At 41.5% G+C, this 26040-nt stretch overlaps 3 protein-coding genes across 3 annotated transcripts; all 3 read left to right on the forward strand.

Annotated features, from left to right (window-relative positions):
- Positions 1–6152: 6152 nt before the first annotated feature.
- Positions 6153–12141, forward strand: LOC311006501 (uncharacterized protein; the record flags this gene model as incomplete). Its single annotated transcript, XM_083999349.1, has 2 exons — positions 6153–7600; positions 10695–12141. Exons 1-2 carry the CDS (start codon positions 6180–6182, stop codon positions 12139–12141), a joined length of 2868 nt encoding a protein of 955 aa, XP_083855475.1. The 5' UTR covers positions 6153–6179.
- Positions 12142–14055: 1914 nt separating this feature from the next.
- LOC311006502 (uncharacterized protein) lies at positions 14056–18860 on the forward strand (the record flags this gene model as incomplete). The annotated part of the gene is made up of 2 exons (XM_083999350.1): positions 14056–15524; positions 17444–18860. Exons 1-2 carry the CDS (start codon positions 14101–14103, stop codon positions 18858–18860), a joined length of 2841 nt encoding a protein of 946 aa, XP_083855476.1. The 5' UTR covers positions 14056–14100.
- Positions 18861–20538: 1678 nt separating this feature from the next.
- Positions 20539–21963, forward strand: LOC311006755 (nuclear factor 7, brain-like; the record flags this gene model as incomplete). Its single annotated transcript, XM_083999689.1, has 1 exon — positions 20539–21963. The coding sequence occupies one exon, from the start codon at positions 20539–20541 to the stop codon at positions 21961–21963; it is 1425 nt and encodes a 474-aa protein (XP_083855815.1).
- Positions 21964–26040: the final 4077 nt, after the last annotated feature.

Genomic DNA, 26040 nt, shown 5'->3' on the forward strand with positions numbered 1-26040 from the left:
TTAAACAAAGTGTTGAAATCACATTACCAACTCCTAGAAAATGTTAGCTAGGCCTTAATAAAATGTCACACTGTGGTGTTAGCTACGTGCAACGACAATGAAACATCCTACAGGCCTTTTCAGACTCTGTTGACAGCTACATTGTTGTTTTATTTGACTCTTGTTCATTTTGAACAAAGTTTCTTCAATAAAAAAGACGTAGGCTATTGTGTAGGCTACATGTGCCCACACATCAACACCAGATCAATATTCTAACATGTAATCTGATTACGGTAATTAGATTACTTTGTAGTTTTTTTCCCCCCCTGAACCCTGTAAGGTAACCCTTTAATTTACAGGCGGGTTATTATGTGATACTGTCAAGAAATAGCCAAGAAATAACAATTAATTGCATCATAATGTCTAGAAATAGCCCAGAAATATCAGTCAATTGCAAGGTTGATAGGTAATGTAAACCACCCATGTATTGTGAGTATTTTGGTTGTATGAAAACTTGATTAATCTAACTCATATATGTTTATTCAATTATTCAGCCCAAACCAAAATGTGTTAGGTTGTGCCCCCCTTGCCCCTTCTCATTTATTGGTTGTCTTTTCTGCAGGAGGCGGGGCCGCCTGACAGTCCAGGCCGAGGGCAAAGAGAGACACTGGATCAAGAGAGGGTCAGAGGTCGAGTCGATGACAGATCCCTTTTTCTCTGTGACAAGAGAGCTGACCCTGCACTTACCCAGCATGCACTGGGCTGTCACCTGAGCAGGTGGGGGGGCGGGGGGGGTTCTGACCTAAAGACCCACATACTGGAGAGAAAGGAGAGCGAGGAGAGAGGAGATGAATTAGTGACAGGTGGCGCTCGTGTCACGTATGTCACCTGACGGCCATGTTGGCTTCGCTGTCCTGCTGTTGTGAGCCTGTTGTTGTGGCGACCGGCGACTTTGTTTACGTTGCCACGGTGACGTCCGGTCCAAACTCTCCAAGAGCTGCTCCGAGTGTTTGTTTTTTTGTTTGTTTTTTACATTTTAATTCTGGATGGGTTTTTTAAATCGACACCTGGCGTCTTTGTTTCTCAGCTCGTTCATCGTTCCAACTGGAACCAGTTCACTTCCTGTCACTCTTTATTCTACACGTGTTCACACTCACACATCATCACTACACCACAACCTCTTTTAAAACCCAGTTAAAACCCAGTTGAGCCCAGTCTGACTGTGGAACATGATCAAATACAGTTCATTTAAAAACCATTGATCCCATTTTGTCCCATTCAGATTTTTTTTTACTAAGACCCTGAATGCATCACTCCTCCTCTACACACTTTATATGTTTCCCTGTTCCTGAATTCACATTAACCAGTATTTTAATCCAATTCTAACCCAGTTTAATTTCTCTTCATCTCAATTTACACTGATTTCAACTCATCTAAAGTTAAATAAGACACACAATAAGACTCACTTAAAAAACCTTTGTAACTGATATGAAACTCTTTGTAAACAATGAAACACATGAAATATCTATTAGATATAGATCAAAATGATGTAAATCTGGTCCTAACCCTTATAAACAATGACATTTACTACTCTGACATTGTTTATTTTGCCTTTATACAGTATGTCATATTTGAACTTTTTCACTGTAACTTGTTTCAATCCAAAAGGGTTAAAGGATTTCCATTTCTTTATGGTTTTGACAGAGAACTAAAATCTAAACCAGCTGGAAAACCAAAACACAACATCTCAACCTCACACCAGTCCTCCCAGTGTGAACCCACTGTGGCACCAGTTGTCTCCACAGACTGGACCCGGTTCTGGTCCCATCAGAAGAACCCGAGTGAATGAACCTTCAGTGTGAAACTCACTGAAGCTTCTGACCCTCACACTCTTTGTCTTCTCCAACATTTCACCTTCTGCTCACAGTTTAAACCTCTAAATATAAAACCAGGCATGGAAACTTGTCGCTCTACCTGACCCCCTCCACACGCACACGCGCACACACACACGCACACACACACACACACACACTCTGTCTGTATAATTGAATATAGACGCTGGTGGATCTGCACCGAGGGTCTCTGAGTTCAGGACAAATGGAAAACTCAGTCTGTGTGTGTGTGTGTGTGTGTGTGTGTGTGTGTGTGTGTGTGTGTGTGTGTGTGTGTGTGTGTGTGTGTGTGTGTGTGTGTGTGTGTGTGTGTGTGTGTGTGTTCAGACGGTGTCAGATTTGTCGGGCCAGAGGTCAGTTTATTTTCAGCGTCTCTCTTCATCATACAACCGTCTGTCACACACTCTCGGTCTGATCTCTGTTATTCGCCACCTGACATGAGTCTATTGAACCAGCTGTAAATAATAATGAGCATGAAAGTATTAATACGACGGACGGACAGACGGAGCTCTGGGAAATGTGACCAATGTCAAACCTGTGCAGAACAAAACGTCAGGACAGGAGCTGCAGCAGGTGTCGTCTGCTGCTGCTGCTGCTGCTGCTGCTGCTGCTGCACCTGTCCAGGTGACTGGAACTAATCACTGTAGCAAAGTGACAGCTTTCATTGTTTTGTTTTGCTGTGAAGTGTAAAAGTGTGAAAAAAGTTGACATGCAGCATTTTATTTCAGGTTCATGCTCTGCTACCACCTGCTGGTTGTAAACAATCGCTGCACCCAGTGGTCGATCAGCTGAAGGAGAAAAAGAGAGAGGACATCCTGCAAAGACACAAACAAGCTACAAATCCAGAAAACAACACAACAGGAACTGTTTCTGTGGGTGGACACAATAATAATAATAGAGACCAGTCAGGGGACTCAATAAAGTGAGGAATCAGTCACAATAAAGCGAGGGACCGGTCTTTAGTTGTTCTTCTTCTTGACTTTAGAAGTTGTGCAGACAGCTTCCTGTTAGTGGGTTTGACAATAAGCTGAGTTTGTTTGGTTAGAACATCGATATCACATGATCACATGGACTGTTAGCTTAGCAGTAGTCATTAGCCTTTGGTCCATCACTTCTGTTGTGTTGTGAGGTTTTCATCTTCTCATGTCCATGAACCAATTCAACAGAAAGCTGAAGTGCAACAGGAAGTTCCAGTTTTTGACGCTTCAGTTTTTTAGGAGCTACGGCGGTGAGGTTCTTGTGTTTCCATGGAAATGTATTTACTGCTGATACCTTGTTGTTATATTATTGTCAATTAGAGGCCGGTGTCAATGTGTCATCTTTCTTTTGTTTCCACAGGAACTTCCTGTCCTTCACCTCTGGTCTGTGAACATGAATCAACTTTGACGACTGACCGGACATGTGACCACCGGACGTGCATCAGTGGTACAGGATCCAACTACAGTAAAACTGACCCCAGGTCAGATCTGTGATGTCATATTGACTTCTCATCATTAAAGGCTGGCCCGTAGCCAAGGGGGATCGGAGGGTTCGTTCGAACCCCCCGTCACACACCACCACCACCACCACCACCCCGCCGCTGCCGCAAATGCGGTGCTTGTCGTGTATTAGGCTCTCTAATAACTCTCTGATTGGTGTGGGATGCGTGTCCCCGTGTTGACTGGACTGCTGCTGAAGCAAACAGCCCAAAGCCTGTGAGTTCTAGCCAATCATAGCGCAGTAGGGCGCCGCGCGAGTTGACGCTCTGCAACCTGCGGTGCAGTGTGTTGCGTCAGCAGCACTGACATGCTGCTCTAAAGTCCTGCTCCTTACCTGGCATCAAGCTGAACGGGCCTGAAAGTTAAAAGCCGAACCCGGTCTGACCCGCGGGTGTTGAAACCCGGACCCTGAATTAAGTTGGTCCGAACCCCCCCCCCCCCAAAAAAAAAAAAGAGAGAGAGAAGCCGAGTAGGAGCGCGACCTGACCGAATTAATTTCTACATATTTTCGGACTGAACTGACGCGTCCGGTCCGTGAGAACTCAAATCCAAAAGGCCCATGCACCTGGTAGCCCAAAAGAACAGCCAGGCAGCCCAGTCCAGAGAGCAGAGGAGAGGGAGACAGCAACAGGTGTGTGTGCGCGTGCGAATGTGTGTGTGCATGTGTGCGAGTGATACCTGCAACCTCCAAATGGGAATGGGAGCCTCATTTATCTGACAGTAGCTACAGCCATCATACAGATGAGAACAGGGCAGAAGTGGTGGTGGTGTGGTCTTAAAGAGGCTCATGGTGAAGCAGAGGAAACTGGCCTTGAAAGGCTGGTCCAGGTCAAAAGATTGAAAAAAAAAAAAAAAGAGTTTTGTTTTTTCTCACCAGCCACAGCTGTCCACTAGACCAGTGTCATACAGTCCAGCCATTCTTGCCATTACAAAGATAGAAACCTCAGTCAGTAGCCTACCAAATGTGTTTTTTTTATTTTTTTATTTTTTTTTTATCTGAAGTGAATGTTGTCTTCCCATTATATTCTTCTCAGAGTACACTAAAATGCTCCATTTACCTCTTAAAATCATAAAAACTTTCTGGGGGGAGGATCCCCCCACACCCCCCCTACAGGGGTTTACTTTATTATCATTTACAGTTTGCAGGTACCTGTGTGTGTGTGTGTGTGTGTGTGTGTGTGTGTGTGTGTGTGTGTGTGTGTGTGTGTGTGTGTGTGTGTGTGTGTGTGTGTGTGTGTGTGTGTGTGATTATTATGATTATTGTTATGAAAAAGCTAAGACTTTTTTTTAATTGAAAAAATGAATTACACGGTGAAAATTTTGTTGTAAATGAGAACAACAGTAAAGGATAGTGGAGCAAGACAAACATGTGATGTCAAAGTGAAGTTATAATGGGGGAAAAAAGAAGTGTGTGCCTTTATTATCATTATTATTATTATTATTATTATTATTTATTTATTTATTTATTTTTTTGGGGGGGGGGGGGGGGGGGGAGTCCACTTTTTGGGAAAAAAGAACCCCCCCCTCCACAAGGCTGGCTACGGCCTGAAAGGTGAGGAATTCTGTTAATTTCCTTCACTGTAAAGGGGAGGGAAGCCAGCACACTCACGATCCCTTTGACAAATTTTTATTACAGGACAGGCAAGGTATTTTCTTCACATCATGTCACAGTTCAGAGTCAGAAGCCTTACGGATAAGACTAAGATAAAGAGGAACCCTTAAATACTTAAGTTAGTATTTTATGGGATTGTTAAGGACATCTAAGGGTATTTTGTGCAACTGTCTTTATTTAAAGTAAACTTTAACTCAGGGCATTTAGTTCACTTGAAACTGACTTTTTCCTTAGTGTAGACCTTTGGGTCGGTGTGAATACAAACCACCGAACTCTGGTGCCAAACAAACAAGTAAACCGAGACCACCTCTTCAGCTGGGACTCGGTTCACTTGTTTGGTCCGAACCAGAGTCCGAAACAAACCCTGGTACGATTCGTTTGTGGTGTGAATGCAATCTGAACCTTTTCCAAACCAAATGCAAAATGCGGAAATCATTTCTCGTTAGCAACATGCTAACGTGCCGGCCAAAATGAGCCGTGGGTAAACATGGAGCACAGAAGGAAGAGGCTGCCTCCTCCATATTTGGTCAGAAGGAAACAGATGCTGGAAAGGACACACCCGTCTTGCACATCTGTGTCATTGACGATGTACAATCAGGAGGTTGTGAAAGTGACGAAAGGTGCATGTCCACTGGGAATACCAAATTTCAAAGGGCAGTGAGGAACGCATGCATGACCCTTATTGTGTACTTTTTTATGCAAGATCCCGCCGATAATTTTCATCCAATGATTGAGCGACTGTGGGACACACATGCTTTTACTTGTTTTCTTGGTGTGAATACTCCCCCAGACTTTCATGAACCTCCTTTCCTGCTGCAGTGACAGAAAAGAAAAAGACCTTGTCAAACTGGTTTTGTGTCAGCCATATTACCACAAACCTCATTGTTTGTCTCATATAAAATCATCTGTATTCATGAATTACAAGATTAAACACGATGTGTCATTGGTTGAGTCTTGAAAAGGCAATGAAGTTGTGACTCAAGTAAAATGTTCAGCTCCACTGGACGTGTCCGTAGCTCCACCTGCTGGTGACAACACAACATGACTGTGTATAGGTAACTTTTAATAACACAGGTGAAGGAAAGTGAAAGTAAATCTGACAGTGTTGATCGGAGCTCAGACTCCATTACAGGGTGTGAGAAATCTACTGGAAAACACACGGTTAGAGGACTGTAAGAGGAAAGTTGAGGACTCAGTGACTCGGTGAGTTTTGCTGAAATGGCTGAGAAAGCTGCTCTCTTTGAAAATTTCCTGAGTTGCCACGTGTGTTCAGAGACTTTCAGAGATCCTGTGTCTCTGAGCTGCGGCCACAGCTTCTGTTCAAGCTGCCTGCAACAATTCTGGGAACAAGCTAAAAACAAAAACTGTCCCATTTGTAAAAGGAAATCTTCAAAGGATAATCTACATGTGAATTTTACTCTGAAGGATCTGGCTGATTCATTTGCTGGGGGACAGAAATCTGGATCAGAGACTGAAAAGCAACATGAAAAACGAATGTTGCTTTGTAGTAAACACGAAGAGGAGCCTAGATTGTTCTGTAAAGACGAAGGAAGAGCTTTTTGTCCTGTCTGTGAGTTTTCTCTCCACCAGAGTCACAAGGTGGTTCCTGTAGAAGAAGCAGTCAGTGACCTGAAGCAGCAGATGAAATCTGACTTAGAGTCTCTGCATGAGAAGAGGAAGAAGTACAAACAAGTGGAGGAAACATATAATGAAATGATTGAACACTCCAAGAAGCAGCTGTTGTCCACTGAAGGGCAGATCAGAGCAGAGTTCAACAAGCTCCACCAGCTCCTGAGAGAGGAAGAGGAGTCCAGACTGGCAGCTCTGAGGGAGGAAGAGGAGCAGAAGAGGAAGACTATGAGCAGAGAGATGAAGAAGATTGTGGAGCAGATCTCTTCTCTGTCCGACAGTATCAGTGCTGTTGAAGAAGAGCTGCTGAAACACAAGGTGCCGTTCCTCAGCAGCTATAAAGCCACTCAGACCAGAGCCAGAGCCCAGTGCTCACTGTCACATCCACAGCTGCTCTCAGGAGCTCTGACAGATGTGGCCAAACACCTGGGCAACCTGTCCTTCAGAGTCTGGGAGAAGATCAAGGAGAAGGTCCACTTCACTCCTGTCATCCTGGACCCAAACACTGCACATCCCCGTCTCCATCTGTCTGATGATCTGACCAGTGTGAGATATGGAGACACAAAGCAACAGCTTCCTGACAATCCAGAGAGATTTGCTTATTATGCCACTGTTCTGGGCTCCGAGGGCTTCAGCTCAGGGAAACACATCTGGGAAGTGGAGGTGGGAGATCATCCAGTCTGGGATGTGGGTTTGGCTAAAGAATCAGTCGAGAGGAAGGGAGAGTGTTCATTTTCACCAAAACATGGAATATGGTGTTTATATCACCGTGATGGAAAATACATTAATGTTGTTGGTAAGACTGCGACAGTGAAGAAGAGTCTCCGGAGGATCAGAGTCCAGCTGGACTACGACAGGGGGGAGGTTTCCTTCTACAACCCTGAAGACATGACTCACATCTGCACTCACAGAGAAACTTTCACTAAGAAACTCTTCCCATTATTCTGGGTTGGAGAAGCTGGTGATGCTAAAACCACTGATATCAAAATGAGCCCCACTAAGATCAGTCTGTGATGTTCAGGGTCTGTAGCGCCACAATATATGATAATGTAATACATTTTCACCTCATAATGTAATAACGCCACATTTTATAGTAATCTACATGGACATTAGTTTTTCTATCATGATGGTTTAAACGGACATTGTGTATCTATTCAGGAAAATGTATTATTTCGTTCAAAAGTCTGTTTGTCATTAATCAGTAATCCCCCCATCAACAAACTAAAGTGTTCCTTTCAGCTCTGAATTAGCCGTTCATATAATTCTATACAGTGGGTACTGTGGTAAACAGGGTGGCCACTCCGCCTCAAATTTGAGGAAACAGGTTTAGCTGGTGTTGTGGCTGTGACTAGGCTGCCGACGCCAGCCCTGTTACTGTATATTACAGCCCGACGAGGTGTTCACTGATATGCCACAAATAAATTACGTCCGCCATGAATAGATTTTTCGGCTTTCGGCAACACAATATCGTTCCGTTCATTTATCATAGCACTCTTTCTCCGTTATTAGCCCTCACACAGAGAGAGAGAGAAGCGCGCATGCATGACAGCATGACAGCAGGGCACGGTAAACTCATACGCCGCCGCCGCCGCCCCCCCCCCCCCCGTCGAACGAACACGTACTGAACGGCCGCCCCCCCCCCCGTACCCCGGCGATAGATAGGTCTATCGGCGATCTCCAGGGAGGGCGAAATGGATGATCTGAGAATGTCAAAATCGCCCAACACTAGCGGAGACACCGGAGCTGTCGGCTCAGGTTGAGTTGGCGTCTGTGAAAAGTCACCGCGGTAACGCAGTGAGGAGGAATGGAGCGTTACACTGATGCTGCATTCACCTGCAGTCGGGCAGACGGCCGTCGGTAACAAACCAGATGTCATTTTAGTCACAGAAGTCGAGAGAAAACCTGTCAAACGCGGGTCAGGTAAACAATATGACATCGCCATGACAACACATTGTCACGTGTATTGTTTGACGGACCACTTGTCTACATAGAGGCTTGTTTACGCTGTAACGTGCAGTGACTGTCGTCCATCTGCTGTCTGCCCAATTTTACGTGAATGCAGCATGAAAAATATGATTGTTCTGCCTCTTTTTCATCCTTTTAATTCTTCTTTTTTTATCATGTCCATTCTTACTGGGCGTTCACACCAAAAGCGACCGGAGCGACCGCGGCGACCAGCTGCCATTCATTTTCAATGTACACTGGCGACGAGGAGCGACCGGCGGCGGGAGTGACGCGAGCGACGCGATGGGAGCGACGCGACGCGAGCGATGAAAGTTGGGAGAGATTGAACTTTATGCAAATGAGCAGCGGCGCGACCGCGGCGACAGCCAATAGCGGACTGGGATTCTCACAGCCGGAGAAATTGAGAGAGCCTGAATGGACACATCTGCAGCACAGCTTGAAAGTCCCGCCCCTTTGGTCGCTTGGTGCAAGGCCCTGCTAGAGCTGGCAAGCGACGCGATAGGAGCGGCCAGGGCGACTACAGGCGATTTAATCGCTTTTGGTGTGAACGCACAGTTACCATCAAGATTAACATCTGAGAAAATTTGAAAACAAAATGCTGAAAGTGTATCACATCATCATCATCATCATTCTCCGGTTATCAGCATCTTGTTTTGTGTCTCACAACATACCGGTGTATATAGTCATTTACTAACACACTGTATTGACGTTTTAAATGCATTTCTGTTTTGTGACAGTTTGTTCATGAGCAGTTTTAGTTTTTGAGCCTCTCATTAATATTTTTTTTGATGCTTTCATCACTTATTGATCTGTTGTTTTATAGTTTGCAAACAGGTGCTATAATATAGTATTATATTAAAATTATACGTTTTATCATCAGATGTTTAAAATGAAATGCAAATTTCTGTTAACTGTCAGACATGTTAGATTCTCTATTATCATTATGACAACTTCCTCCCTCCTTGTGCTCTTTTTCTTACGATGAGCAAAATGTCTTTGTTAAAACATGACTCAGTTTGTCCTGATTTACTAAAGCTGCACTACACAGATAGACACAGAGGATTTACCATTTAGACCTCTCAAATTAGCTTTTTTAAGAACTGTGTGATGTCTGAAGAGGATGAAAGGCAAATGTTATAGACAATTTACAAAACTATTCAAATTCATAAACTGTGGCAGAATTTAGTTTAATCTTTTGATAACAAATAAATACTGTTTTACTGCTGGTTGAACACGGTGTAGCAGTCATTATTGAGCTTTTGTGGTATTAATAACTGTTTCTTGGTGTCTTTATGCAGAACTAACTAATTGCTGTATGTGTGGTTAGGGTTGTCACAATCATGACATTTTAGTTGATGATTAATTGCCAAACAAATAAATGTGATCAATGATTTGATTGTCTTTTTCTGATTATTTTAAGACACTATTATAGTCTGAGCCTAAACATGGTTTAATAATACACATACGTACACCTGATGAAGAAGAAAGAGAGAGACTTATTGGTTTTGACACTGAATCCATGATGCTAATGTCAGGAGATGTTCATTGAAATGTGGTTGTCGAATATTAGGAATTAAATTCCTCCAGATAAACAGTTTGTGGCTCCACGAATGTGTCATTAAACCAGAGCAGAAGAAGAATAGGGCGCAACGTGATGATGTCATTAAAGAGGACAAAAAATGAAACATGTTAAACCAATGAATGAAAAATGATCCACATGACTTTGAGTGAATAAAACAATAATGTAAAAACTGCTGCAGTGACAGAGAAGAAAAATACCTTGTCAAACTGGTTTAGTGTCAGTCAGGCTGTTAAAGTGTTCACACCTAAACTATCACAAACCTAATTTAAAATCACCTGTATTCATGAATTATAACGATGTGCCATTGGTTGAGTCTTGAAAAGGAAATGAAGTTGTGACTCAAGTAAAATGTTCAGCTCCACTGGACGTGTCTGTAGCTCCACCTGCTGGTGACAACACAACATGACAGTGTGTACAGGTGATATTTAATGACACAGGTGAAGGAAAGTGAAAGTATCTGACAGTGTTGATCAGAGCTCAGACGCCATTACAGGGTGTGAGATCTCTACTGGAAAAAACACGGTTAGAGGACTGTAAGAGGAAAGTTGAGGACTCAGTAACTCGGTGAGTTTTGCTGAAATGGCTGAGAAAGCTGCTCTCTTTGAAAATTACCTGAGTTGCCACGTGTGTTCAGAGACTTTCAGAGATCCTGTGTCTCTGAGCTGCGGCCACAGCTTCTGTTCAAGCTGCCTGCAACAGTTCTGGGAACAAGCTAACAACAAAAACTGTCCCATTTGTAAAAGGAAATCTTCAAAGGATTATCCACCAGTGAACTTTGAACTGAAGGGTCTGGCTGATTCATTTGCTGGCAGACAGAAATCTGGATCAGAGACTGAAAAGCAACATGAAAAACGAATGTTGCTTTGTAGTAAACATGAAGAGGAGCCTAGATTGTTCTGTAAAGACGAAGGTAGAGCTTTTTGTCCTGTCTGTGAGTTTTCTCTCCACCAGAGTCACAAGGTGGTTCCTGTAGAAGAAGCAGTCAGTGACCTGAAGCAGCAGATGAAATCTGACTTAGAGTCTCTGCAGGAGAAGAGGAAGAAGTACAAACAAGTGGAGGAAACATACAATGAAATGATTGAATACACCAAGAAGCAGCTGTTGTCCACTGAAGGGCAGATCAGAGCAGAGTTCAACAAGCTCCACCAGCTCCTGAGAGAGGAAGAGGAGTCCAGACTGGCAGCTCTGAGGGAGGAAGAGGAGCAGAAGAGGAAGACTATGAGCAGAAAGATGAAGAAGATCCAGGAGCAGATCTCCTCTCTGTCAGACAGTATCAGTGCTGTTGAAGAAGAGCTGCTGAAACACAAGGTGCCGTTCCTCAGCAGCTATAAAGCCACTCAGACCAGAGCCAGAGCCCAGTGCTCACTGTCACATCCACAGCTGCTCTCAGGAGCTCTGACAGATGTGGCCAAACACCTGGGCAACCTGTCCTTCAGAGTCTGGGAGAAGATCAAGGAGAAGGTCCACTTCACTCCTGTCATCCTGGACCCAAACACTGCAGACCCCCGTCTCCATCTGTCTGATGATCTGACCAGTGTGAGACGTGGAGACACAAAGCTGCAGCTTCCGGACAATCCAGAGAGATTCACTCATTATGTCAGTGTTCTGGGCTCTGAGGGCTTCAGCTCAGGGAAACACAGCTGGGAGGTGGAGGTGGGAGATCATCCTCTCTGGACTGTGGGTTTGGTTAAAGAGTCATTTGACAGGAAGATAAAGTGTTCATTTTCACCAAAAGATGGATTCTGGTGTTTATGTCATCATGATGGAAAATACAATAATGTTGTTGGTAAGACTGTGACAATGAAGAAGAGTCTCCAGAGGATCAGAGTCCAGCTGGACTACGACAGGGGGGAGGTTTCCTTCTACAACCCTGAAGACATGACTCACATCTGCTCTCACAGAGAAACTTTCACTAAGAAACTCTTCCCATGTTTCAGTGTTGGAAAGTCTGGTGACGCTAAAACCACTGATATCAAAATGTGTCCCACTGAGATCAGTCTGTGATTTTCTGGGACGTTAGTTTTTCTGTCATGATGGTTTAAACTCATCATCACACTTTCCAGCCAACCTGCTTCTACACCTGCCCACCTGTCATTTTGTCTTTATAATACATTTGATTCATATCTCATTGGACTGATGATCAGAATTCAGTTTTTATTCAACCGCAGTATGACCATTCACTGGACTGATACTTTTTTTTTTAAGATATTTTTTTTTATTTTATCACATGTTTTTCATTGTGTTGTTTTGATGAAGCCTCGCCCATACTTGTTTATACATCATTTAGTTATACATTTTTGTTTCTGCCTCTTTTTTCAGCATTTAAATTCTTTTTTTTTATCATGTCCATTCTTACCATCAAAATTAACATCTGAGAAAATTTTAAAACAAAATGCTGAAAGTGTATCACATCATCATTCTCCGTTATCAGCATCTTGTTTTATATTACACAACATGTATAGTCATATAGTCGTTGATCCACACATCCACTATACTGACGTTTTGATTGTATTTCCGTTTTGCGAAAGATTGTTCATTTTTGAGCTTCACTTTAATATATTTTTGATGCTTTCAATCAGTTATTGATCTGTTGTTTTATAGTTTGGAAACAGGTCCTATTAGGTTAAAACGATAAGTGTTATGATCAGATGTTTAAAATGAAATGTAAAATGTGTTAATTGTCATGTTCATCAGACACGTTTGATTCTCTATTATCATTATGACAACTTCTGTTTCCTCCCTTCTTGTGCTCTTTTTCTTACAATGAGCAAAATGTCTTTGTTAAACCATCACTCAGTTTGTCCTGATTTACTAAAGCTACACTCCACAGATATACACTGAGGATTTCCCATTTAGACCTCTCACATGATCTTATATAAAAACTGTGTGATGTCTAAAGAGGGTGAAGAGCAAAGATTATAGACAATTTACAGAACTGTTCAAATTCACGAACTGTGGCAGAATTTTGTTTAATCTTATGATAACAAATCAATACTGTTTTACTGCCGGTTGAACAAGGTGTAGCAGTCTTTAGTGAGCTTTTGTGGTATTAATAACTGTTTCTTGGTGTCTTTATACAAAACTAACTAATTGCTGTATGTGTGGTTAGGGTTGTCACTATCATGAAATTTTAGTTGATGATTAATTGCCTTACAAATAAATGTGATTAATGATTTGATTGTCTTTTTCTGATAATTTTAAGACACTATTATAGTCTGATCCTAAACATGGTTTAATAATACACATGTACACCTGATGAAGAAGAAAAATAGAGATTTATTGGTTTTGACACTGAATCCATGATGCTAATGTCAGTAGATGTTCATTGAAATGTGGTTGTCGAATGTTAGAAATGAAGCTCCTCCAGATAAACAGTTTGTGGCTCCACTCATGTGTCATTAAACCAGAGCAGAAGAAGAATTGGGTGCACTGTGATCATGTCATTAAAAGAGGACCAAAAATAAAACATGTTTAACCATTAAATGAAAAAGATCCACATGACTTCAAATGAATAAAACAATAATGTAAAAACTGCTGCAGTGACAGAAAAAAAAAGACCTTGTCAAACTGGTTTAGTGTCAGTCAGGCTGTTAAAGTGTTCACACCTAAACTACCACAAACCTTATTGTTTGTCTCATTTAAAATCATCTGTATTCATGAATTACAAAATTAAACATGATGTGTCATTGGTTGAGTTTTGAAAAGGAAATGAAGTTGTGACTCAAGTAAAATGTTCAGCTCCACTGGACGTGTCCGTAGCTCCACCTGCTGGTGACAACACAACATGACAGTGTGTCCAGGTTACATTTAATGACACAGGTGAAGGAAAGTGAAAGTAATTCTGACATTGTTGATCGGAGCTCAGACGCCATTACAGGGTGTGAGATCTCTACTGGAAAACACACGGTTAGAGGACTGTAAGAGGAAAGTTGAGGACTCAGTAACTCGGTGAGTTTTGCTGAAATGGCTGAGAAAGTTGCTCTCTTTGAAAATTTCCTGAGTTGCCACGTGTGTTCAGAGACTTTCAGAGATCCTGTGTCTCTGAGCTGCGGCCACAGCTTCTGTTCAAGCTGCCTGCAACAGTTCTGGGAACAAGCTAAAAACAAAAACTGTCCCATTTGTAAAAGGAAATCTTCAAAGGATTTTCCACTAGTGAACTTTACACTGAAGGATCTGGCTGATTCATTTGCTGAGAGACAGAAATCTGGACCAGAGACTGAAAAGCAACATGAAAAACAACTGGTGGTTTGTAGTAAACATGAAGAGGAGCCTAGATTGTTCTGTAAAGACGAAGGAAGAGCTTTTTGTCCTGTCTGTGAGTTTTCTCTCCACCAGAGTCACAAGGTGGTTCCTGTAGAAGAAGCAGTCAGTGACCTGAAGCAGCAGCTGAAATCTGACTTAGAGTCTCTGCAGGACAAGAGGAAGAAACACAAACAAGTGGAGAAAACATACAATGAAATGATTAGACACTCCAAGAAGCAGCTGTTGTCCACTGAAGGGCAGATCAGAGCAGAGTTCAACAAGCTCCACCAGCTCCTGAGAGAGGAAGAGGAGTCCAGACTGGCAGCTCTGAGGGAGGAAGAGGAGCAGAAGAGGAAGACTATGAGCAGAGAGATGAAGAAGATCCAGGAGCAGATCTCCTCTCTGTCAGACAGTATCAGTGCTGTTGAAGAAGAGCTGCTGAAACACAAGGTGCCGTTCCTCAGCAGCTATAAAGCCACTCAGACCAGAGCCAGAGCCCAGTGCTCACTGTCACATCCACAGCTGCTCTCAGGAGCTCTGACAGATGTGGCCAAACACCTGGGCAACCTGTCCTTCAGAGTCTGGGAGAAGATCAAGGAGAAGGTCCACTTCACTCCTGTCATCCTGGACCCAAACACTGCACATCCCCGTCTCCATCTGTCTGATGATCTGACCAGTGTGAGATGGGGAGACACATATCAGCAGCAGCTTCCTGACAATCCAGAGAGATTCACTCATTATGTCAGTGTTCTGGGCTCTGAGGGCTTCAGCTCAGGGAAACACAGCTGGGAGGTGGAGGTGGGAGATCATCCTGACTGCTTTGTGGGTTTGGTTAAAGAATCATTTGACAGGAAGGGAGAGTGTTCATTTTCACCAAAACATGGATTCTGGTGTTTATATCACTGTGATGGAAAATACATTAATGGTGATTGTAAGACTGTGACAGTGAAGAAGAGTCTCCAGAGGATCAGAGTCCAGCTGGACTACGACAGGGGGGAGGTTTCCTTCTACAACCCTGAAGACATGACTCACATCTGCTCTCTCAGAGACACTTTCACTGAGAAACTCTTCCCATTTTTCAATATTGGAAAGTCTGGTGACGCTAAAACCACTGATATCAAAATGTGTCCCACTAAGATCAGTCTGTGATGTTCAGGGACGTTAGTTTTTCTATCGTGATGGTTTAAACTCATCATCACACTGCACAGCCAACCTGCTTCTACACCTGCTCACCTGTCATTTTGTCTTTATAAACATTTGATTCATATCTCATTAGACTGATCATTAGAAAGAATTTAGTTTTTAATCAACCACAGTGTAACATTCACTGAACTGATACTTTTTTAAAGATATTTTGTTTCTACATCATTTGGTTATACATTTTGTTTCTGCCTCTTTTTTTCGACCTTTAAGTTCTTTTTATTTTGATCATGTCTATTCTTACCATCAGGATTAATATCTGAGAGAAACAAAATGCTGTAAATGTATCACATCATCATCATTATCCTGGTTATCAACATCTTGTTTTGTGTCACACAACATACCGGTGTATGTATAGTCGTTTATCCACACATCCACTATACTGACGTTTTGATTGTATTTCTGTTTTGCGACAGTTTGTTCATTTTTGAGCTTCTCCTTAATATTTTTTTTTTATGTTTTCTTACCTTATTGATCTGTTGTTTTATAGTTTGGAAACAGGTCCTATAATAAAGGCTACTTTAGTTTAAAATGATAAGTTTTATGATCAGATGTTTAAAATGAAATGTAAAATCTGTTAATTGTCAGACATGTTCAATTCTCTATTATCATTATGTTTCCTCCCTCCTTGTGCTCTTTTTCTTAGGATGAGCAAAATGTCTTTGTTAAAACATGACTCAGTTTGTCCTGATTTTCTAAAGCTGCACTACACAGATAGACACTGAGGATTTCCCATCTAGACCTCTCACATGATCTTATATAAAAAGTGTGTGATGTCTAAAGTGGGTGAAAAGCAAAGATTATAGACAATTTACAGAACTATTCAAATTCATAAACTGTGGCAGAATTTTGTTTAATCTTTTGATAAAAAATAAATACTGTTTTACTGCCGGTTGAACAAGGTGTAGCAGTCATTAGTGAGCTTTTGTGGCATTAATAACTGTTTCTTGGTGTCTTTATGCAAAACTAACTACTTGCTGTATGTGTGGTTAGGGCTGTCACCATCATGACATTTAAGTTGTTGATTAATTGCCTTACAAATAAATGTGATTAATGATTTGATTGTCTTTTTCTGATTATTTTAAGACACTATTATAGTCTGAGCCTAAACATGGTTTAATAATAGGCTACACAAACGTAGACCTGATGAAGAAGAAAAGGAGCGATGTATTGGTTTTGACACTGAATCCATGATGCTAATGTCAGTAGATGTTCATTGAAATGTGGTTGTCGAATATTAGAAATGAAGCTCCTCCAGATAAACAGTTTGTGGCTCCATTCATGTGTCATTAAACCAGAGCAGAAGAAGAATTGGGTGCACTGTGATCATGTCATTAAAAGAGGACCAAAAGTAAAACATGTTTAACCAATGAATGAAAAATGATCCACATGACTTTGACTGAATAAAACAGTAATGTAAAAACTGATGCAGATAAACAAGCTGAACTTGTTTCCTGCTGCAGTGACAGAAAAGAAAAAGACCTTGTCAAACTGGTTTGTGTCAGTCAGAGTGTTAAAGTGTTCACACCTAAACTACCACAAACCTCATTGTTTGTCTCATTTAAAATCATCTGTATTCATGAATTACAAAATTAAACATGATGTGTCATTGGTTGAGTTTTGAAAAGGAAATGAAGTTGTGACTCAAGTAAAATGTTCAGCTCCACTGGATGTGTCCGTAGCTCCACCTGCTGGTGACAAAACAACATGACAGTGTGTACAGGTGACATTTAATGACACAGGTGAAGGAAAGTGAAAGTAATTCTGACATTGTTGATCGGAGCTCAGACGCCATTACAGGGTGTGAGAAATCTACTGGAAAACACACGGTTAGAGGACTGTAAGAGGAAAGTTGAGGACTCAGTAACTCGGTGAGTTTTGCTGAAATGGCTGAGAAAGCTGCTCTCTTGGAAAATTACCTGAGTTGCCACATGTGTTCAGAGACTTTCAGAGATCCTGTGTCTCTGAGCTGCAGCCACAGCTTCTGTTCAAGCTGCCTGCAACAGTTCTGGGAACAAGCTAAAAACAAAAACTGTCCCATTTGTAAAAGGAAATCTTCAAAGGAATACCCACATGTGAATTTTACTCTGAAGGATCTGGCTGATTCATTTTCTGAGACTGAAAAGCGACGACTGGTGGTTTGTAGTAAACATGAAGAGGAGCCTAGATTGTTCTGTAAAGACGAAGGAAGAGCTTTTTGTCCTGTCTGTGAGTTTTCTCTCCACCAGAGTCACAAGGTGGTTCCTGTAGAAGAAGCAGTCGGTGACCTGAAGCAGCAGATGAAATCTGACTTAGAGTCTCTGCAGGACAAGAGGAAGAAATACAAACAAGTGGAGGAAACATACAATGAAATGATTGAACACTCCAAGAAGCAGCTGTTGTCCACAGAGAATCAGATCAGAGCAGAGTTCAACAAGCTCCACCAGCTCCTGAGAGAGGAAGAGGAGTCCAGACTGGCAGCTCTGAGGGAGGAAGAGGAGCAGAAGAGGAAGACTATGAGCAGAGAGATGAAGAAGATTGAGGAACAGATCTCCTCTCTGTCAGACAGTATCAGTGCTGTTGAAGAAGAGCTGCAGAAACACAAGGTGGCGTTCCTCAGCAGCTATAAAGCCACTCAGACCAGAGCCAGAGCCCAGTGCTCACTGTCACATCCACAGCTCCTCTCAGGAGCTCTGACAGATGTGGCCAAACACCTGGGCAACCTGTCCTTCAGAGTCTGGGAGAAGATCAAGGAGAAGGTCCACTTCACTCCTGTCATCCTGGACCCAAACACTGCAAGCAGATGGCTCCATCTGTCTGATGATCTGACCAGTGTGAGACGTGAAGACACAAAGCAGCAGCTTCCTGACAATCCAGAGAGAAACACTAAATATGCCATTGTTCTGGGCTCTGAGGGCTTCAGCTCAGGGAAACACATCTGGGAGGTGGAGGTGGGAGATCATCCTTACTGGTTTGTGGGTTTGGCTAAAGAGTCAGTTGACAGGAAGGGAGAGACTTTACCTTCACAAAAACATGGATTCTGGTGTTTATGTCACTTTGATGGAAAATACCTTGATGTTGTTGGTAACACTGTGACAATGAAGAAGAGTCTCCAGAGGATCAGAGTCCAGCTGGACTACGACAGGGGGGAGGTTTCCTTCTACGACCCTGAAGACATGACTCACATCTGCACTCACAGAGAAACTTTCACTGAGAAACTCTTCCCATATTTCAGTGTTGGAAAGTCTGGTGAAGCTAAAACCACTGATATCAAAATGTGCCCAACTGAGATCAGTCTGTGATGTTCAGGGACGTTAGTTTTTCTGTTGTGGTGGTTTAAACTCATCATCAAACTTCACAGCCAACCTGCTTCTACACCTGCTCACCTGTCATTTTGTCTTCATAAACTTTTGATTCATATCTCATTGGACTGATCATCAGAATTTAATTTTTAATCAACCACAGTGTAACATTCACTGAACTGATGTTTTGTGTCACACAACATAGCGGTGTATGTATAGTAATTTATCCACACATCCACTATACTGACGTTTTGATTGTATTTCTGTTTTGCGACAGTTTGTTCGTTTTTGAGCTTCTCTTTTTTTTATGTTTTCTTCACTTATTGATCTGTTATTTTATAGTTTGGACACAGGCGCTATAATACAGTATTAGTTTAAAATTATAAGTTTTATCATCAGATGCTGAAAATGAAATGTAAATTTCTGTTAATTGTCAGACATGTTTGATTCTCTATTATCGTTATGACGATTTCTGTTTCCTCCCTCCTTGTACTTGTTTTTCTTTGTTAAACCATCACTCAGTTTGTCCTGATTTACTAAAGCTGCACTACACAGATAGATTTCTCATTTAGACCTATGATCTTTTTCTTTTTTTTTTCAATGTGTGATGTCTGAAGAGGGTGAAAAGCAAAGATTATAGACAATTTACAAAACTATTCAAATTCATAAACTGTGGCAGAATGTTGTTTAATCTTGTGATACAAATAAATACTGTTTTACTGCCGGTTGAACAAGGTGTAGCAGTCATTAGTGAGCTTTTGTGGCATTAATAACTGTTTCTTGGTGTCTTTATACAAAACTAATTGCTGTATGTGTGGTTAGGGTTGTCACCATGACATTTTAGTTGATGATTAATTGCCAAACAAAAAAATGTGATCAATGATTTTATTGTCTTTTTCTGATCATTTTAAGACACTATTATAGTCTAAGCCTAAACATGGTTTAATAATACACATGTAAACCTGATGAAGAAGAAAAAGAGAGATTTATTGGTTTTGACACTGAATCCATGATGCTAATGTCAGTAGATGTTCATTGAAATGTGATTGTCGAATATTAGAAATGAAGCTCTTCCAGATAAACAGTTTGTGGCTCCATGAATGTGTCATTAAACCAGAGCAGAAGAAGAATAGGGCGCAACGTGATGATGTCATTAATAGAGGACCAAAAATATAAAATGTTTAACAAATGAATGAAAAAGATCAACATGACTTCAAATTAATAGAACAATAATGTAAAAACTGCTGCAGTGACAGAAAAGAAAAAAACCTTGTCAAACTGGTTTAGCGTCAGTCAGACTGTTAAAGTGTTCACACCTAAACTCCCACAAACCTCATTGTTTGTCTCATTTAAAGTCATCTGTATTCATGAATTACAAGATTAAACACGATGTGTCATTGGTTGAGTCTTGAAAAGGAAATGAAGTTGTGACTCAAGTAAAATGTTCAGCTCCACTGGACGTGTCTGTAGCTCCACCTGCTGGTGACAACACAACATGACAGTGTGTACAGGTGACATTTACGTAATGACACAGGTGAAGGAAAGTGAAAGTAAATCTGACAGTGTTGATCGGAGCTCAGACGCCATTACAGGGTGTGAGAAATCTACTGGAAAACACACGGTTAGAGGACTGTAAGAGGAAAGTTGAGGACTCAGTAACTCGGTGAGTTTTGCTGAAATGGCTGAGAAAGCTGCTCTCTTGGAAAGTTTCCTGAGTTGCCACGTGTGTTCAGAGACTTTCAGAGATCCTGTGTCTCTGAGCTGCAGCCACAGCTTCTGTTCAAGCTGCCTGCAACACTTCTGGGAACAAGCTAACAACAAAAACTGTCCCATTTGTAAAAGGAAATCTTCAAAGGAATATCTACAAGTAAGTTTTACTTTGAAGGATCTGGCTGATTCATTTGCTGGGGGACAGAAATCTGGACCAGAGACTGAAAAGCAACATGAAAAACAAATGTTGCTTTGTAGTAAACATGAAGAGGAGCCTAGATTGTTCTGTAAAGACGAAGGAAGAGCTTTTTGTCCTGTCTGTGAGTTTTCTCTCCACCAGAGTCACAAGGTGGTTCCTGTAGAAGAAGCAGTCAGTGACCTGAAGCAGCAGATGAAATCTGACTTAGAGTCTCTGCAGGACAAGAGGAAGAAACACAAACAAGTGGAGGAAACATACAATGAAATGATTGAACACACTAAGAAGCAGCTGTTGTCCACTGAAGGGCAGATCAGAGCAGAGTTCAACAAGCTCCACCAGCTCCTGAGAGAGGAAGAGGAGTCCAGACTGGCAGCTCTGAGGGAGGAAGAGGAGCAGAAGAGGAAGACTATGAGCAGAGAGATGAAGAAGATTGAGGAGCAGATCTCCTCTCTGTCAGACAGTATCAGTGCTGTTGAAGAAGAGCTGCTGAAACACAAGGTCCCGTTCCTCAGCAGCTATAAAGCCACTCAGACCAGAGCCAGAGCCCAGTGCTCACTGTCACATCCACAGCTGCTCTCAGGAGCTCTGACAGATGAGGCCAAACACCTGGGCAACCTGTCCTTCAGAGTCTGGGAGAAGATCAAGGAGAGGGTCCACTTCACTCCTGTCATCCTGGACCCAAACACTGCATATCCCCGTCTCTATCTGTCTGATGATCTGACCAGTGTGAGATGGGGAGACACATATCAGCAGCTTCCTGACAATCCAGAGAGATTCCCTAAGTATGTCAGTGTTCTGGGCTCTGAGGGCTTCAGCTCAGGGAAACACATCTGGGAGGTGGAGGTGGGAGATCATCCTTTCTGGTATGTGGGTTTGGTTAAAGAGTCAGTTGACAGGAAGGGAGAGTGTTCATTTTCACCAAAACATGGATTCTGGTGTTTATGTCACCATGATGGAAAATACACTGATGTTGTTGGTAAGACTGTAAAAGTGAGGAAGAGTCTCCAGAGGATCAGAGTCCAGCTGGACTACGACAGGGGGGAGGTTTCCTTCTACGACCCTGAAGACATGACTCACATCTGCTCTCACAGAGAAACTTTCACTGAGAAACTCTTCCCATTTTTCTGGGTTGGACAATCTGGTGACGCTAAAACCACTGATATCAAAATGTGCCCCACTGAGATCAGTCTGTGATGTTCAGGGACGTTAGTTTTTCTGTCATGATGGTTTAAACTCATCATCACACTTTACAGCCAACCTGCTTCTACACCTGCTCACCGGTCATTTTGTCTTTATAACACATTTGATTCATATCTCATTAGTTTTAGTTTTTTTTATTTAGTTTTTAATCAACCACAGTGTAACATTCACTAAACTGATGCTTTTTTTAAACACTTTTTTTATTTTATCACATGTTTTTCATTGAGTTGTTTTGATGAAGTCTCACTCAAACTTGTTCTACATCATTTAAATTCTTCTTTTTTTATCATGTCCATCCACACATCCACTATACTGACGTTTTGATTTCATTTCCGTTTTGTGACAGTTTGTTCATGAGCAGTTTTAGTTTTTCAGCTTCTCTTAAATATGTTTTTGATGCTTTCATCACTTATTGATTTGCTGTTTTATAGTTTGGAAACAGGTGCAATAATATAGTATTAGTTTAAAATGTTAAGTTTTATGATCAGATGTTGAAAATTAAATGTAAAATCTGTTAATTGTCCGACATACATAATGAGCAAAATGTCTCATTTAGACCTCTCACATGATCTTATTTAAAAACTGTTTGATGTCTAAAGAGGGTGAAAAGCAAAGATTATAGACAATTTACAGAACTATTCAAATTCATGAACTGTGGCAGAATTATGTTTAATCCTATAACTTTTTACTGCTGGTTGAACAAGGTGTAGCAGTCATTATTGAGCTTTTGTGGAATTAATAACTGTTTCTTGGTGTCTCTATGCAAAACTAACTAACTGCTGTATGTGTGGGTTAGGGTTGTCAGTCACTATCACGAAATTTTAGTTGATGATTAATTGCCTTACAAATAAACAATAGAAAGTCTGGTCACTCTTTGTCTTGCAGGATTTTCAGTTACAGTAAAGTAGGCCAATAAAAACAATCACTAAAATAAGGTAAAAACAAAAACAAATAAAACCTAAACTAATAACAAAATAAATCATGAAGGTGTCAAGGTGAGTTGAAGGCTAGTGAGAAGAGGTGGCAATTTAAGATATTAGGAAATGATCTAGGCCCTAAGTACAGAAGGGAAGTGCTGACAACAGGTGGTGATTAATGTTTTCTGGGTTTTTATCACACAGTCTTAAATTAAAATAAAAGACATAATAAATTATATAATAGCAATAATTATCATTGTGATGCCTTCATGAACAGTAGGAATCATGATTGAATGAATAAATCAGCTCGACAGGTGGTTCAACCTCTGGGTGCAGTTCCAGTTTCTGTCCACTGGGTGTCAGCAGAGACTTCAGGTGAACAGCTGAACATTCACCACAGATCAATAACTCACCATCGACACCACAGTCTGGGCTCAAACTGCAGCTTCATCCTGAGGTCACAGCTTCATATCAACAAATGACCAATTCTCCCACACAGTCACATCCCTGTTACCATGACAATGTTTTACTTTGACCTCTGTGACCTCTTCCTCTAGCGCCACCTTCAGGACAAACTGTAGGCTACAAATTATGTTATGACCACAGACTGAGTGAGCAGCTTCAGATCGTTACGTCCTCATTATCTGTTTGATCTGTCCAATCATGTTCGTCAATATCTGACCAATCAAAACCTTTAGATGCTGATCAGCTCGTTTTCGGATCAGATACTTGCTCCTGATTGGCTGCTGCCACCCAACAATGAAGGAAGTAACTCTGAGAAGGAGCACATGTTGATCTGACAGAGAAAATACACAATCAGTGATACAGATATGATACAGTCAAATTAAGTATTTCAATGCAAATCAATTGCACGACATTGTCTCTAAATAAACTTTAAAGTGTTTAATAACAGACAAAATGCTGTTTTATACAAATGTAACTTTATTTAACATGAACCAACAACAATGACATAGGCCTATACTGTCCAGAAAAAACCCTTGTGGGTTTCACTGAATGAAGCTTAAAAAATGATGCTGATTAAAACATCAGAGTGGAAACTGTTGGTAAAGACGCTTCAGACTGAGACTGATCCTGAGTCATTCTAGGGGTCAAAGGTCAGGATAAAGCAAAAAAAGTTTTCATTTGTATTTATGCATCATCCTTGCATTAACTTTGACAACCCTAAATTTAGATCTATATATACACAACCGGTCAAAAGTTTGGAACACCTTCGCGTTCAATGGTTCTTCCTTATTTTTATCGCTTTCTACATTGTAGATTCAAACTAAAGATTTTAAAACTATGAAGGAGCCCATATGGAGTTATGCAGTAAACACAAAAGTGTAAATTAAACCCAAAGTGTTATCTGTCACCTGACCTAAACCCAACTGAGATGGTTTGGGATGAGTTGGACCGAACAGGTGATCAACTCCTCATGGGAACTCCTTCAACACTGTTGGAAAACAAAAACCATTCCAGGTGACGATTCGACCTCATGAAGCTGATGACGGAATCACTTTTTAACATAAGTGTGCATGTGTGAAGGTGTGTAGGTGCGTGTGGTGTCTCAAGTATATTTGTTACTTTCGGCAATTGTCTTATCCTAACCTGAATCTTAACACGTTCGTCTTTGTCTTTCAAGACCTATAGGCTGCAGTTCAACGGAAACATAAATGCAATTAAAATTTGGGTTGGAGTAGGTTAACATACTAAATTGCTGTTACAACTACCCCAGACTCTTGTGGCCATTAACTAGCACCTTACGGCTAACAACTAAAACATTAGCACAACTTGCATGAAAGATATCTACATAGACACACAATAAACATGATTTAAGTTTGATGAGTTTAACTACAAAGCAGGCAATGGATGCTATCACAGAAATAAATGGAGGGGTAAAAAATACTTTCATTCCTCAAAATTACAATTTTTTCCCTCTAAAACTGTCTCTGTCTGCCACAGCGTGCTACTTCTTCATAGTTAGAAGAAGGACTAAACTGAGCGGATACACAGTCAGATGATTCATAACGGGAGCGTACCTATGTTCCCCGGGTCCTATAGGACCTTTTTTCTGAAAAAGGGTCCTATGTTCCCCGCTGTTGCTGGTCGATGGACTCTCTACTTACCTGGACTCTCTATCTATCTGGCCTGTCTAGTCTCTACCTGGTCTTTTTACTAAACTTAACCAACTCCTTTCTTCATTGCCTAAACCCAACCAATGGGACAATTACACTTCCCACTCAAAGTCACAACTCAACTTCTCACTCAAAAATAGGCAAAAATCTGCAAAGTCACAACTGCACTTCCAGGTATGGGACCAAAAATTGCATGTTCCCCGGGTCCTTTTGGGGAAAAGTGGGGATCATATATGACATAGGACCCGGGGAACATAGGGATGATCCCATTCATAACTTGTTCCTGATTGGAGAAATTGGAAGTGTTACAACTGAGCCATGTTACAACCATCCCAGGCCTCCCCTATATTAATGTATGTACTATATATTTCTCCTCTGCACTCCTGCCTCATTGTGAAACACAGCAGAGTGTGTGTGTGTGTGTGTGTGTGTGTGTGTGTGTGTGTGTGTGTGTGTGTGTGTGTGTGTGTGTGTGTGTGTGTGTGTGTGTGTGTGTGTGTGTGTGTGTGTGTGTGTGTGTGTGGAGGGGGGCGGGGCGGGGCGGAGGAGGGAGGCAGTGGAGGGGGAGGGGGTGATGCTGTTAACCCACTCAGAACTTCCTTTGCAACAGGAAACAACACACAACTTCATGGAAATGCCACAGTGATGTTCTGTCTCATATGTTAATGAGTCTCTCTCTCTCTCTCTCTCTCTCTCTCTCTCTCTCTCTCTCTGTCTGTTATGACACTAAACTATGATGCTTTTTTTTCCCTCCTCGAACACTCAGCAATTTTCACTGAAACCATGAAACACAAACTTTGAAAAACAACTGAATCATCTTTTTTTTTTTTTTTTAATGCACAAACACGCACACAGTTTCATTCACACACGAGTGCAGATATCAAACACTCTGCAGTCTGGGCTATGAATGCATCACAGTGTATTTCCAATTAGGCTTTTTAATTGGTCTCATTTTCTGCCTGTTAGCAGCTGCAGCGGTTCACGGTGAAATCACTTCAATCCAACAGAATCGCTTCGTG

Source organism: Trachurus trachurus, assembly GCF_905171665.1.
Source record: "Trachurus trachurus genome assembly, chromosome: 23".
In the NCBI taxonomy this organism is placed as follows: Eukaryota; Metazoa; Chordata; class Actinopteri; order Carangiformes; family Carangidae; genus Trachurus; species Trachurus trachurus.